This window comes from Oncorhynchus nerka, linkage group LG18 (assembly GCF_034236695.1).
Source record: "Oncorhynchus nerka isolate Pitt River linkage group LG18, Oner_Uvic_2.0, whole genome shotgun sequence".
Lineage (NCBI taxonomy): Eukaryota > Metazoa > Chordata > Actinopteri > Salmoniformes > Salmonidae > Oncorhynchus > Oncorhynchus nerka.
This window is the reverse complement of record NC_088413.1, coordinates 49040373-49053761: the sequence shown is the minus strand read 5'-3', so window position 1 is coordinate 49053761 and position 13389 is coordinate 49040373. Positions and strand designations below refer to the sequence as shown.

At 43.3% G+C, this 13389-nt stretch overlaps 3 protein-coding genes across 3 annotated transcripts in view; 1 reads left to right on the top strand and 2 right to left on the bottom strand.

Annotated features, from left to right (window-relative positions):
• strn3 (striatin, calmodulin binding protein 3) overlaps positions 1–1718 on the bottom strand; it is a 22656-nt gene extending 20938 nt beyond the window's left edge. Inside the window, exon 1 of the mRNA XM_029687769.2 lies at positions 1261–1718. Within this exon, the coding sequence (XP_029543629.1) occupies positions 1261–1497 (237 nt within the window). The 5' untranslated portion in view covers positions 1498–1718. The remainder of the gene's footprint in view (positions 1–1260) is intronic.
• Positions 803–5359, top strand: ap4s1 (adaptor related protein complex 4 subunit sigma 1). Its single transcript, XM_029687772.2, has 6 exons — positions 803–965; positions 2136–2296; positions 2598–2684; positions 2804–2872; positions 3051–3062; positions 3540–5359. Exons 2-6 carry the CDS (start codon positions 2159–2161, stop codon positions 3669–3671), a joined length of 438 nt encoding a protein of 145 aa, XP_029543632.1. The 5' UTR covers positions 803–965; positions 2136–2158; the 3' UTR covers positions 3672–5359.
• The window catches only part of hectd1 (HECT domain containing 1), a 27509-nt gene continuing 19468 nt past the window's right edge, over positions 5349–13389 (bottom strand). Inside the window, 17 exon segments of the mRNA XM_029687765.2 lie at positions 5349–6401; positions 6684–6828; positions 7100–7250; positions 7351–7444; positions 7545–7623; positions 7869–8500; positions 8672–8809; positions 9112–9313; positions 9517–9727; positions 9856–10042; positions 10045–10071; positions 10421–10603; positions 10911–10965; positions 11070–11292; positions 11447–11603; positions 11939–12072; positions 12317–12538. Of these exon segments, the coding sequence (XP_029543625.2) occupies positions 6264–6401; positions 6684–6828; positions 7100–7250; positions 7351–7444; positions 7545–7623; positions 7869–8500; positions 8672–8809; positions 9112–9313; positions 9517–9727; positions 9856–10042; positions 10045–10071; positions 10421–10603; positions 10911–10965; positions 11070–11292; positions 11447–11603; positions 11939–12072; positions 12317–12538 (2978 nt within the window). The 3' untranslated portion in view covers positions 5349–6263.

Genomic DNA, 13389 nt, shown 5'->3' with positions numbered 1-13389 from the left:
GTAAACATTATTAAAGTGGTGTTATTTAAAGTGACTAGTGATCAGTTTATGAAGTCCATTTATTTAAGTGGGCAGAGATTTGAGCCTGTATGTTGGCAGCAGCCTCTCTATGTTAGTGGTGGCTGTTTAACAGTCTGATGGCCTTGAGATAGAAACTGTTTTTCAGTCTCTTGGTCCCAATTCAACTGTCTGGAGTGGGATGTGTTCAAACAAAGCAGTACTATACTCTCTCTGGCACTGCTTGCATTTCAACACCTCCACATTCCTTAATACAATCACAACACTGAAACCAACATTCACTTTCATATCTGCACGACTGCCAGGTAGTCTCGACAGGTCACATAACGTTAGCTGATGTCATAACATACATTTGATAAAAACCTGTCAAAATGTCATAAAATAAACCACAGCGGAAAAACTTTATTAAATTGACCAAGATCACATCCGTGACACAAAAGTGAATTCTAAAAGTTATGTAGCTAGATTTCTGACTAAGCCTAAAGCGAATTGTTTTACTTGTTCGATCGTAAATGACAGCGCAGTGTGTCAGACTGTGTCTGGGGCCTTGTGACAGTTAGCTAGCTAGCTAACTTTGTTTATGTTAGCTTGCTAACAACATGCACAAACCATCCAAATGGCACCAGACTACATGTTTATTTACTATTGATAAAAAAATAAAAATACGTTTAAGTTATAAAGATTGCAGACTTTATATGATCAACAATATGGGATGTATCCCGTTTCAAGATGTCTTAGCAAACATTGGCTAGCCTGTCGGCGACTCAAGAGGACCCAGCCAAGTTGTCGCCATAATGACCAAACCAAAATGGCTGCTCTCAGAGATTAGTTGACAGTCAGCTGGATTCGGTTTGATTAGAGCCTTGTGTATTTCAACGACTCTCTAAAATGAAACGACTAAATAAGTAGCACAGCAGCAAGAGTGAACGTTATTCATAAAACTACGGGTAAGACATTGCAAACAAATCAACTTGATGTTCCACTTTATCACATACTATCTAGCCAGCATTTGTCAGCCGGTGCTAAGCTAATGTTATCCAGCCAGTTAACCGATTCCCGTGGCTAACTATGTTATCTAACTGGACACACTATAGTAGGACGTTCACTTGCTATCGAAGCATGGTCACTGGATGCAAAGTGGCTAAAACAAAAGTTGCACACTATCCAGGCAAAATGCATTGTTGCTCAAGCTTCTGTGTTTTAGTTAGTTGGCTGAGCTAACGTTAGTATGCTAATATCTACCTGAAGTTCGGCCCTCTCCACTTCCCAATGAGCTCTCTCCATTTCGAATCGGGCCCATTCGTGCTGGATGTAATGTAAAATACCGGGGATGGTATATTGCTGTGGCCGTGGTATGTCGTCTTGCTGCTGCCCCATCCCTGAGCCACCTCCACTACCGATTTGGGGATTAACGTTGTTATTCCCCTGCTGCTGTCTTGAGGCGGCCATTCCAACTCCTCCGCCGGGGTGTTCATCCATTTTTAAGAAGAGGAAAGTCCCAGCACAATTTGCTGCTTGAATTCGCCTTCCCTCCCCCTTTTCAGATCAGTGTTCCCGTATGAATTTGACGATGCCTTTCACTGAAATGGCTATGCGGTTGTAGTGAAACAGGGCTATGTTTTGGATTTACTCTCAGCGTAAAGATATGTTGGCCGCCATTAGTCCAATCCTTGGAGTTGGATATGAAAGCCTCCTTACTGCGGGGGGTGGGAGAGAGAATTGTCCCGCGCTGCATGGTGGGACATACTCACCATTTTCTTTTTTTGGGGGTCATCCAAATACATTAGCCTGGGCATGCGTGTATACAGTTACAGTCTGTACAGCTCAGACACATTGTGAACCAGATCAATAATAGAAATAGGATTCTAATCAGGGTTTGTTTGCATGACTCAGGTAGCCATCTCATATCCAGCATCATGTTGCTGACTGCATTGTTTGCTGACTGCAGATTGGGGATCTGACTGTTAGTTTAGTTTGGCCATAGTCCTTCTGACTGCTGAATGGCATATGTAGTTAACTGATCAGTTACAGATGCATAAACAAGGGTATTATACAAAGACTCTTTGCATGATTTGCAATGACACCATTTATTTATATATTTATTTCCTGTTTTGCAGATGCACTGGATTTAGAGATCACAATGATCAAGTTCCTTCTGATGGTTAACAAGCAGGGCCAGACCCGCCTGTCTAAGTATTATGAGCAGGTGGACATTGAGAAGAGGCCTTCTCTGGAGACTGATGTTGTCAAGAGATGCCTGTCACGCAAAAAAGAAGAGGTCTCTCTCAATCACATTATTAGAAGAAAAAAAATAGTTTGGTTTACTTTCAGGGGTATAACACAGCAGTAAGAAGACAATGCATATAACTGGGGGGTTAGACAAGACAATACAGGACAGAATGAAATCTAGTATAAATAACCTAGACCTAACCTAGTCTGTTTAGCTATAATTCCAGTCCTTGCCACTCATTGTCATGCTAAACATTTTTTTTGTATTTATGGTATTCTTCATGCTGAGTTAGTGTGCCACTGAGCTCATCTTGGAATTCACATCCAACTAACTATTGTATTCTATCTAGTGCTCTTTTGTGGAATACAAGGACTTCAGACTAGTGTATCGACAGTATGCTGCTCTCTTCATAGTTGTTGGTATCAGTGACACGGAGGTGAGTTCATCATTTCACTGTTATAAGTGAACAAGTATTAGTGTTAACCGATTAAGGTTAAGATTGTTTTATTGTGATTATACATGATTCATGGTGTGGGATGTGCTTCTTTCCCACAGAATGAGCTGTCAATCTATGAGCTGGTACACAACTTTGTTGAGGTTCTTGACAAGTACTTTAGTCGTGTGGTGAGTTCAGTCTTTTTATTCTCTACTTCAGCACATTCTTGTTGTATGCTAGATTTACTTCACGTTAACTATCCAACCACCTATGCATAGTATTTTAATGTCAGTATTTTCTGGGACACATTACTCTAAACGGATTGTTCCTCGTTAGAAAAATAAATTGTTTTTTCTCTCCTAACAGAGTGAATTGGATGTATCCTTTTACAAATTATTATAACTTGTTTTAATCAGTTTGAGGAAACAAGTCATTGAAACAGAAGCAGGGGCTGTCTGCCTATCCACCTTCGCATTAGGTGCTTTTCATGTGGCTTGCCAACTGTGCCATTCCAGCCCTGGCATTTAGTATGGCATTGCACAGACTGATGAAGACTACTGTCATTGTCTGAGTCTGGGCTCAGTGGGATTTCAGACTAGCTGGGGTCAGACCAGTCATAATAATTGGAATGCAACTACAGTCAGTGGTGTTAACGGTTCACTGTTAAGTTGTCAAAGTTGTTCAACCTGACCAGTGACATGTTACTGGTGTAGCCAGAGATAACAAGAACATTATTTTTACTACTGGAGAGGGCTCATTGAGAGGGGGAAACAATACCCTCCTTTACACTATGATGGGGAATAAATTATTATTCAATATTGACTTATAGATTTAATGACCTTAACTCCAGCTCAGATCATGTTCAACCTGGATAAAGTGCACATCATCATTGATGAGATTATCCAGAATGGACACATAGTGGAGACCAACAAGAACCGCATCCTGGCACCTCTACTTGCTCTGGACAAGATGGCTGAGGCACATTGAGCAGTTGTTTGAACCATAGACTTAGACCTCGCATCATTGTATCTGTCCAATTATGGCGTCTTTAAGAGGATGGGCAGCGCCATTAAGGCCATCTCCATTATGAAGTACTCAATTTTCTTCTATGAGTTGGGAAACTGAAAGGGTGCACGCTGCCACCTAGTGTGTTTTACAGTAATAAAGCAGAGGTTGGCGATTTACTGACACCTGCGGTTATGGAATGTCTCTTCACAAGTATAATTCATTATCTGATTCCTCCTGGTAACCTGAATGGAATTATATGATCCTTGAAGGAAAACCACCCAAAAATGACATTTTGGTATTTGTTTCATTAGTCCATTTCCAACATAGTCCCAAAATGTTTTGCTTGTCAGCAATCACGTTTTTAAGATTTAACTTTCAAACCATCCCCGTATGATGCATTTTGCACCATACAGGGATGATTTCTGTATTTTAATGCCACATTCAAAACAACTGGGAACTCTGAAAAATACGAGGTCAAACCATGTCAGAACTCTAGAAAGAGGCCAGAGATTCTGAGTTGGATGACCGTTCAAATAGATTTTTGTTTTGAAATCCGCACTGAAATCCGAAATTCCTGAAAACATTTTTAATGTAGTCAACTGGGTGAGACTTTCAACTTCTTTGGATGATCCCTCCTGGTGATCCTATTGAAACCAGGACATCAAGAGGGATCAACCAAATGTGAAGGAAATGTACTACTTCAAAATGGAGCGTCAATGGTGCTGCCCATCAGTTCAATTGGCACAGAACTTTATACAAATAAAAAGATGAGTCCTCCATGAGCTGCCCATGCTAAAACAGGCTTTTGGACACTAGACCTCCATCTAGCTCTATGGTTTGAACAAAGACTACAGTGGCAAGAAAATTGTGAACTCTTTGGAATTACCTGGATTTCTGCATAAATTGGTCATAAAATGTGATCTGATTGAAGTCACAACAGACACAGCGTACTTAAACTAATAACAATTATACAGGTCTTTATTGAACACACCATGTAAACATTCAGCGTAGGGTGGAAAAAGAACACGAACCCTTGGATTTAATAACCGGTTGACCCTCCTTTGGCAGCAATAAACTCAAACATTTGAGGTTGCCGATCAGACCTGCACAACGGTCAGGACGCATTTTAGACCTTTACAAAACGGTTTCAGTTCAGCAATATACTTGCGATGTCTGCTGTGAACCACTCGAGGTCATGCCACAGCATTTAAATAAATCGGGTTGCGGTCTGGACTCTAACTGGGCCACTCCAGAAGGCGTATTTTCTTCTGTTGAAGCCATTCTGTTGATATACTTTTGGGTCGTTGTCCTGTTGAGCTTCAATTGGCAGACGGATAATGCAGGAGAATGTTAGGCTAAACATGGGAATTCATTTTTATGACTAATTTATGCAGAAATCCAGGTAATTCCAAAGGGTTCACATACTTCCTTGCCACTGTGTTACCCTTTGGGGAAAAAAAATGGACACATTGCCATCCAAATGATTTATGGACTTCATACTTGAGTTTATCAATAATAATCCATTGTATAGAATAGGTATTTTTTATACAGCAGCTATAGTAATAGATTGAACTGAGGTATTACATACATCTTCCCTTGGAGCTTTAATGTGCATGGAATATTATTCAGTTCTTAATGTAAATAAACAAGACTTCATACTTTGCAAACATTTTAATGATTATTTTTGGAGCATACACATTTGAAAATATCTGTTTACTTCAAACTGCAACTTGAGTTAAATAAATGTTTATAATATACAAAGAAAATACAAGGGAAAGCATAGCTTGCTTTTTTTTCCTTTTCAAATGTGCCTTGCACACAGAACCAGTGTTGTCGTCTCTAGCTTTTATCAAATTACACAAATGCACTCAGGGACTTTGATCCTTATAGCAGGGCAATAAACATCAAAATACACACAGTAACGAAAGCAAAAGGAAAAATAATAAGCATGTGCATCATGATTGTATGATGTTAGATGAAGTAAAAGGAACAAGGTAATCCTAATATTCAAACAACGCAGGCACTAGTAAAACAACCTGGTAAGGAAATGCCCAAACACTCTACAGTTAACTCTACAGAAGCAGCTGCCCTTCTCCCCCTCACATCACACAGGGAAAGGAAGGAGGTTGCCAGCCGGGGTGGTGGAGAGAAGCTGGTGGTAGTCTGAAAACCCAAAAATCTACAGAGAACTTGTACACAGATGCTCACAGCCAAAGTATGAGAGAGAGATAGTAAACACTGTAGAACATGAGGAAACTGTCTGCCCCGTCTTCCAGTTGCTCAAGCCCTTAAAGCAGCAGAGTGCCCTGGGGGAGGGAGAGAGCTGTGACAAGTAAGCAGGTGGGTCGGAGGAGAGGGGAGGTGGGCCCTGGTTTGATCTGTATCAGCAGCTATTGAGTTAACATGGGACTGTTTTCCTAAAGTTTTTCTGGGGGAAAGGACAGGACGGGGGAGATGTAAGGTTGGGAGGAGAGATCTCAGAGAGCACAGCTTGTTTCTTTTTCTGCAACAAAACACAACAGGCTTCGCGTGGGGGGGTTGGTCAGTCATAATGGGGCAGACGGAGCATGCTCAGTTGAGGTGGAAGCCCTTCTCCATGGTAGCTGCTAGGAGGCGCTCTCTCATGATGTCTTCAGAGGAATACTCTGGCAGCTTCAGGTAATGCACACAAGTGTTAACAGATGGATAGCTGGAGTCTGTCGCGTCAACCTAGGGGGAACAAATAGGTTAACTGTGTTGCAGTCACAGCCCTGCTCTATAATCCCAGAGGTCTGGAGTGGCAGATACAAGTGGTGGAGGTAGTGTCATTACAATACTATGATTTAAAGCTGAACAGAATACATTTAATTTCAAACATTTCACAAATTTCTACTGGCAGCATTTCTGAAACATGTCCGAAACATGTCCATATCAACCTCATTTGGATGGCTTACTGTAATGCAAGGTTAATAAAGTTCCCTAAACTCTGATTGGCCTCATGGAGAGCCTTACCTTCCGAACGATGGTGAGGCGTGGGTGCAAGTTGGCCAGACCACCAGGGGGCAGAGTGGAGCATCCTGTGGTGAACTGGAGGAAGGCTTTCCTCTCGTCAGATGACATGCCACACAGCACCCGCACAAAACGCAGGAACCCAGGACTGTGGAGAGGACGAGAACAGATACAACAGTTAAAAAGATCTCTCCAGCAAAATATGAAAACAACAAGCTGTTAGTTGATGTACTGGTGCAGCAGTACAAGTTCTCATGTTCCTCTAGGAACTAAGTGACTTCACCATTTCAGTTCTTGTCATTTGAACCCCTTTTAAATCACGACCAACACAGGATTACAAGGAGATCTAACAAACTTTTTTCAAGCTGGCCAGAGTAAATGATCTAGTCTACAAGCTATAGATACGAGGGCCATCATACCTGTCCCGAGTGTAGCCCAGCTTAGGCTCTGTGTAGTTCATGACGTCCTCAGATGTCCAGGAAGGAGACTGGTTTCCACAGAGGATCATCTGCACCTCCTTGTGACTGAAGGAGCTCAGCTTCTCCATGGGGAACACTCGGTTAAAACCCTCTGAGAAAAGTAAAGTTCATTTCATTCAAAATGTAGTGTGCAAACATTTTTTTCTATGTGATTACTAACACTAATCCGTGTGTTGTTTCAATAGGCATACCTCTGAAAGCCTCCATTTGTTTCTGGATGCCAGTGTGCATAGAGAAGTCAAACATGAGCTCCACATACTCCTCAGCATTCTCCATGGTCACCATCTGGAAGGATTAACAGAGGGGCAGAGGACAGATTTAGACACCACTCATCTAACCAGTAAAACTCAGGGTACGGCCAATAGCGGTGCAGTTCTCTACCTACCTCGTCATTTCCATTGGGCTTCAGGTCCACTGCTGAGAACCCATGCACTTTGGATGAGGGGCAGAACTGGAAATTCAATCTGGGAGAAAAGGGACTCAAAATTAGCCATGTTGAATGACAACGATATACCGGTCAAGGATCAAATAATGAATCAGTATAATTGGAAACTGAAAAGGTGAGCAAATTTAAAAAATGTACCACAAGTGATTATACGTCGCCTACAAAACAAAGTAATTAGCAAAAATGCCATTCCAATTCAGGAAATTATCCACTGAATTTTAAAAAACGCTCTCAGTAATGAGTGGTGGTGGGTGCTGTGCTCACCCCAGGTCCTCTACACTAAGTGGTGGTCCAGAGCCCATGGGGTTCTTCAGCATGAGGTCCTGCAGCCTAGTGTTCTTCTCATCCTCAGACAGACTCTTGTTCCCCAGGATCAGCCTCCTCTTCACCGCCAGCTCCTTCATCTCCTTCAGGAACTTGGCCCGGTGGGGGTTGACCAGTTCAAAGTCCTCCCAGGTCAGGATGCCGTGGTACCAGGCCGGGGGCTTGGGTTTAGGGGGGTCCAGGATGAACTCGGACTTGGAGTCCTCGTCAAAGCTGCCGATGGAATAGGTGTCCTGGCTCTCCTCGGTGGACGCCTCCGACTGGATCTCTGAGAAGTGACGGTGCTGCTCGGTGGGATCAAGGAGTAGAGGACCCCCGCGGGACGCATAGAGCAGCTTGGACATGTTGCTCTTAATGTCACCCATACAGAGCAACTTGAAGAAGGGTCGTGAAATGGGCAGGTCCACCAGGCGGTTGTCCTGGATGCACTTGGCCAGGAAGACACCGAGGAAGAAGAAGAGTTTGCTGAGGCGTTCCAGCTCGTCACTGTCCTGGGGGAATGGGGCTGGGAACAGGCCACAGGAGCGCTGGACGTAGTAGCCTGGAGGTTTCAGACCCCCACCCAGATCCACCTGATAGTACAACACACAGTTAATCCCAAAAAATATTCAAGTGACACTGACATGGTTCATAACATCTAAATATACAGTATGTTGTTTTTAAGGAAAATGAGAACATGTAATTGCATGGATAATATTACTGTTTAGGTCTACGTTTTCATGTGACCGTAAAGCGGCACTTGCCTGGCGAGACTCATCGTCTGGGAAGTCGTCATCACAGAGCCAGATACCCAGGGAAGTCCTCTGGAACTCAGCTGCCACCAGAGCATAGAACTCCAGGGTGGGGCCGAGGCCTGTGCCCTCCTCCCCCTGGAACTCAACCTGGGAAGAGAGACATATTGGTCAGTCACTACAAACTTTCATAGCCATGCCATTTAAATCGGGGAAGACATCACCAAGCTGTAAAAAAAAACAACAAAAAAAACATGTACAGTAAGCTTACAAAATTGTTGAGTATGAATGAGGACTTATTTCACACCACATAGCATTATGTGGACCACTTATTCATGGCAACCAATGACAACCAATAATCCCTTCACACAGATCCTCCATTGAGCGTGCTTTATAGGCCAGGAGTAAAATGTATGTGCTTAAATCTGGTGTAATCTGGCGTGGTGTTTTACCTCCAGAACAGACTTCCTGTCGGCGTGGATCTGCATGACACTCTCAGCCCACTCCATCATCTGGTCTCCGCGGGGGACCTTGATCCTCTCGTGTTTGAGCCGGCCCACCCTGAACTCCCCAGGGTCGTCTCTCCGCACCGTGGTGGAGGGCCGTGAGCGCTCCATGGTGGCCTCCCGCCGGTTCTGCAGCCACACTATTGCCCTTGAGGACACACAGGCACATACAGGGTCAGTATAGAATAAGGTGAATGAAATGGACAGCACTCAAATAATTAAATTAGGCCCTGTAATATGTCAGGGAACATAATGTTCGTTATTCAATGCAGTACAAGACCATGCACCATCTTCAGGAGAATACAGAGCGCGATAGACACACATTTTTGTTACATGTCAAGTAGCACTAACCTGGAGGCTCCAAACGCAGTGCAGGTGAAGTACAGCTGCCGGGTCTCGAAGGGGATGAGGAAAGGACACTTGCTGGTAAGCTGCTCACACCACTCTGGGAGGGCCCCACTGGCCAGGGCCAGAGGCTCCTCTATCTGCTGGAGAATCTTTGTTGTGACCTTCTTGCTGGTGAATTCCTCAGGCGATGCATTGAATTGGAGGTCATCCACATCTAGTCATAACACAGTAGATTAACAACATGTGTCATTAAGAACACAAACAGGGGGGGGGGGTCTGTGGTGGTACGAAGGGGTGTAGCCATAACTTCCTGGTAGTGAGTATTCCGAGGTGTATCCGTACCTTCCTGGAAAGTGCGTGCGTGGGCGTGGGGGTCTCCCCCGATGATGAATAAAATGCGGAGTAGCTGGAGCACGTCCTCCACTCCACAGGCGCTCTGACTGGAGCCAGCCTTGGCCTGGGCCTGCTCCCTGGCCACACTCAGAATGTCACAGGTCTGCATGACACCCAGAGACCCAGGGCTCAGGCCCCTGACCTACATCCATGCTCACAGAAGTCCTGCAAGCAATCATATGGACCGTGGTTTAAAACCAGATGTTTCCTTCAGCTCCCTGACTATACTAACTCACTGATTAACAATGAAGACAGTAGCATAAAACTGGACAAGGCTATTTTACTGTACAATTACTGCATTCTCGTATGACAAAATAATGAAACGGAACAGATTCACAACACTGACGTCTATGGAAATCATGGTAATGCATTATTTACAGAACAGCCACAAGCCATTTAGCTAAAGAAAACAGCGACAACTGTCTAACACAAGTGACAGTCAAGCAAGAATGAAAAGGATATCAAAAGAGAAGATAGACAGATATTTAAGCAACATCTTGATGTCGTTCTATACCTTGTATGCAGCTATGAGCTGAGAACAATTTCTGTTTTTCCTAATACTTTTATTAGTGCCGGTTAATTTCCAGTGGCGCAGGAAAGAGGAGTCTGCATTCTTCTGCATGTAGGTTATCAAGTCATTCTTTGGTAATTCATCAGTGCCAAGGTATTGCTCCACATGCTCTACAGACCAGCAACCCTACAACAGGAAGAACCAAATGTTGGTCTTTCCTGATTGTAAAGTCTCAAGGCAAATAGACATGCATTACAGTAGATTGGTTTAACCACTAACGAGGCCGGTGCAGTTACTCTAGTTACATTATGACTAATAGGGTTTTCAGTCACAGTCTCCTTGCGTCTTTAAAAGGTTAGTGAGGTATGGCTGTCTAGCTGTCCAGGAGGAACATTTAGCTACACATTTGAGAACAGCCACAGAAATTCACAGCCAAGATTTTAAAAATGGGCAGTTTAGAAGGACTGAGGGGGATGTGAAACCTGTCAATTACCATCTTTCTACTTTCCTTCTCTTTGTCCGAATCCTTCATTTCTCTGTACATTATCCTGCAACACAGAAAGTCAAAACATCATGAAGGCAGGCTATTTTTAGATTAGGTTTCACCACAGAATCACGAGGAAAAGCTAAAACAACAACCGTTCAGACTTACGTATATGTGGGTTCCCAGATCCGGCGCAGTTTATCGGACTTGACGCTCCCGCTGCAGGAGAGCTGCAGGAGCTTCTGGACATAGTAAAATATAGTACCCTTGTAGTTGGAGAGAGGTAGTTCAACTTCTCGGGTGGTTCCAAGCCCTGCCACTTTGAGGATGAGGGCAAGGTGGGGGGAGGGGGGACACTCAACCTCCTCCTGGACTTCAGAGCGAGGTGTACCTGTAAGGACAAGAAAAAGCTCACCACTGTGCTCTATAGAGTTCAACTGAAGGATGTGTGAAAGACTTGCCATTCGTCTAGTAATCATGTACAAAACCAAGTCTATCCACAGTCATACATATTGAACTGAATACTGTTGGTGTCGTGTGTTTACCTGGGGGAGGGATCTCCAGGTCGGTGGTCTGCTGGACGTTGGTCCGGCCTGGTCTGGGGTCGAACGCCGGGACTAAAGCAGAGAACTGGCGTTTGAGGACAAAGTCATCGTCCCAGGTTCTACGCCGACCCCCTTTGGTTTCATACTCTTCCTCTTCCTGTTAAAACAGGACATGAACAACCACCATCAGCTCTTTGGGAGTGGTAGACAAGGTACTACACCCAACACAAACATGCAACACCAATATTAGACATCTACAGGACAAAGAAACATTTATAAAAACAAAACACTAACAAAAATTGCATACATTAACAAATCTCACACGTCACAATCCACAGAATTTACAGACAAACTTAAGGGAGGTTCAGGCAACTATTTTTAAAAAGGGAGTACAAGCATGCAAATCGACAAGTACACTATATGAAGAGAAACTGCAACAAATTTTACCCTATTAAAATGAATGTGGAAACCAAGGTTTACCCTGGACCGTACCAAAACTTCCTCATACTCTTGGTCTTCCTGATTGTCATCCTCGTTCTCATCATCATCATCATCTGGCTCAGGCAGATCCTCTTCATCATCTAACTCGGCCAATAGCGTGTTAGCGCGACAACTGTCCAGGAAGTCTGCAGGGAGAGGACTCAAGTGTGAGGTCTCACTAGAAACAACTCTGATCATCGTGCACTTCCCCGAGAAAGTGCTAGCCAAATGTATGAGGAGTCAAGATGTGTCAAACGTTAACATGGATGTTAGGCAGTAGAAACACGTTAAATGTTGAAGAAGCTGAGGAGTAGTTTAGGAGGAGAAAATAGATTTATAATATGTATATAACATAGGAATAATAATAATAGTAAGTCTAGTATAGCCTACCATAGAGGGAAAACTCAGCTTCCTGACCAGTGTCGCTCTCACTAGACGTAGAGGTCAGGCTGGTGGTCAGAGTGTTACTGAGCAACTGGCCAACCGACAAACCTGTGGTTGCCGTGGCTACATTATTGCTGCTGGTTACTATGGATGTGGACATTGTAACAGTTGAGGTGGTGCCAGTGGTTGTGAGGTTAGGAAAGCTCTGTGCACCCATGAGAGGAGAAGCTGCAAACAAACAAAAACCAAAAATGCGATTAGTTCCCAAACAGAAAAAGAAGCAGGTATTATTTTTGACTGGTTCCAGTTCAAACAATGCTGGTTGTTCTTCTACCACTACACATGCTGGTTGTTCTTCTACCACTACACATGCTGGTTGTTCTTCTACCACTACACATGCTTGTCACATTCAAGCCTCAGTCAGCATCTTCTGACCACTGGAAGTCATGTTGAGTAAATAAAATGTCAACATTATAAAATGATCCACTGCTCACTATTTCTATAGCTCTATTTAAGGATGACAAAAAAATGGAAATGAAATACATTTTAGTAATGCACTGTCAGCAAAGTAAAAAAAAAAAGCCCGTTAGATTCTCCTTGGTTTAACGAAATAGCTTAATATTAGAGCAAAGACAACAAAAACACATCAGCACAAAAGCAACACCACCACTCTTATATGTGAAGCCAGTAGTTATTCTTGTCTAGATGAGTGACTGTTTTGATCCTTCCCTTTGTGTGGTGATCAGATTAGCAATCAAATTATCAATATTGAGCACAACGTAAAACATTTAGCATATTTTTGCGACGTGTGCATTCACAGTACTTGTTCAAACATTACACGTGTCCTTGCAATGTAAAATTGACAACTACTCCAGGTTGTAAACATTTTATAATTTATTATTGTACTAGCTGAAGCTAAACTCCAATTTTATGTAAAAGTGTGACCAAATCTCAAACCGAAGTTAGAAGGCTCCTTCTACAAGTCATGCCAATCATAGCCAGCTGGACAGTGGTCCCTTTATGTGCACTGAAGGCTGAGGAGAACTGAAGGCTGAGGGCTGTGTATCCCATGCATTCCT

What these genes read in the sequence shown, in the direction of transcription:
- ap4s1 (XM_029687772.2), top strand. Translation starts at nt 2,159, where the DNA reads ATGATCAAGTTCCTTCTGATGGTTAACAAGCAGGGCCAGACCCGCCTG. An exon ending in TGTCACGCAAAAAAGAAGAG is followed by an intron (nt 2,297 to 2,597) that starts GTCTCTCTCAAT and finishes TATTCTATCTAG; the next exon opens with TGCTCTTTTGTGGAATACAA. An exon ending in TTGGTATCAGTGACACGGAG is followed by an intron (nt 2,685 to 2,803) that starts GTGAGTTCATCA and finishes TCTTTCCCACAG; the next exon opens with AATGAGCTGTCAATCTATGA.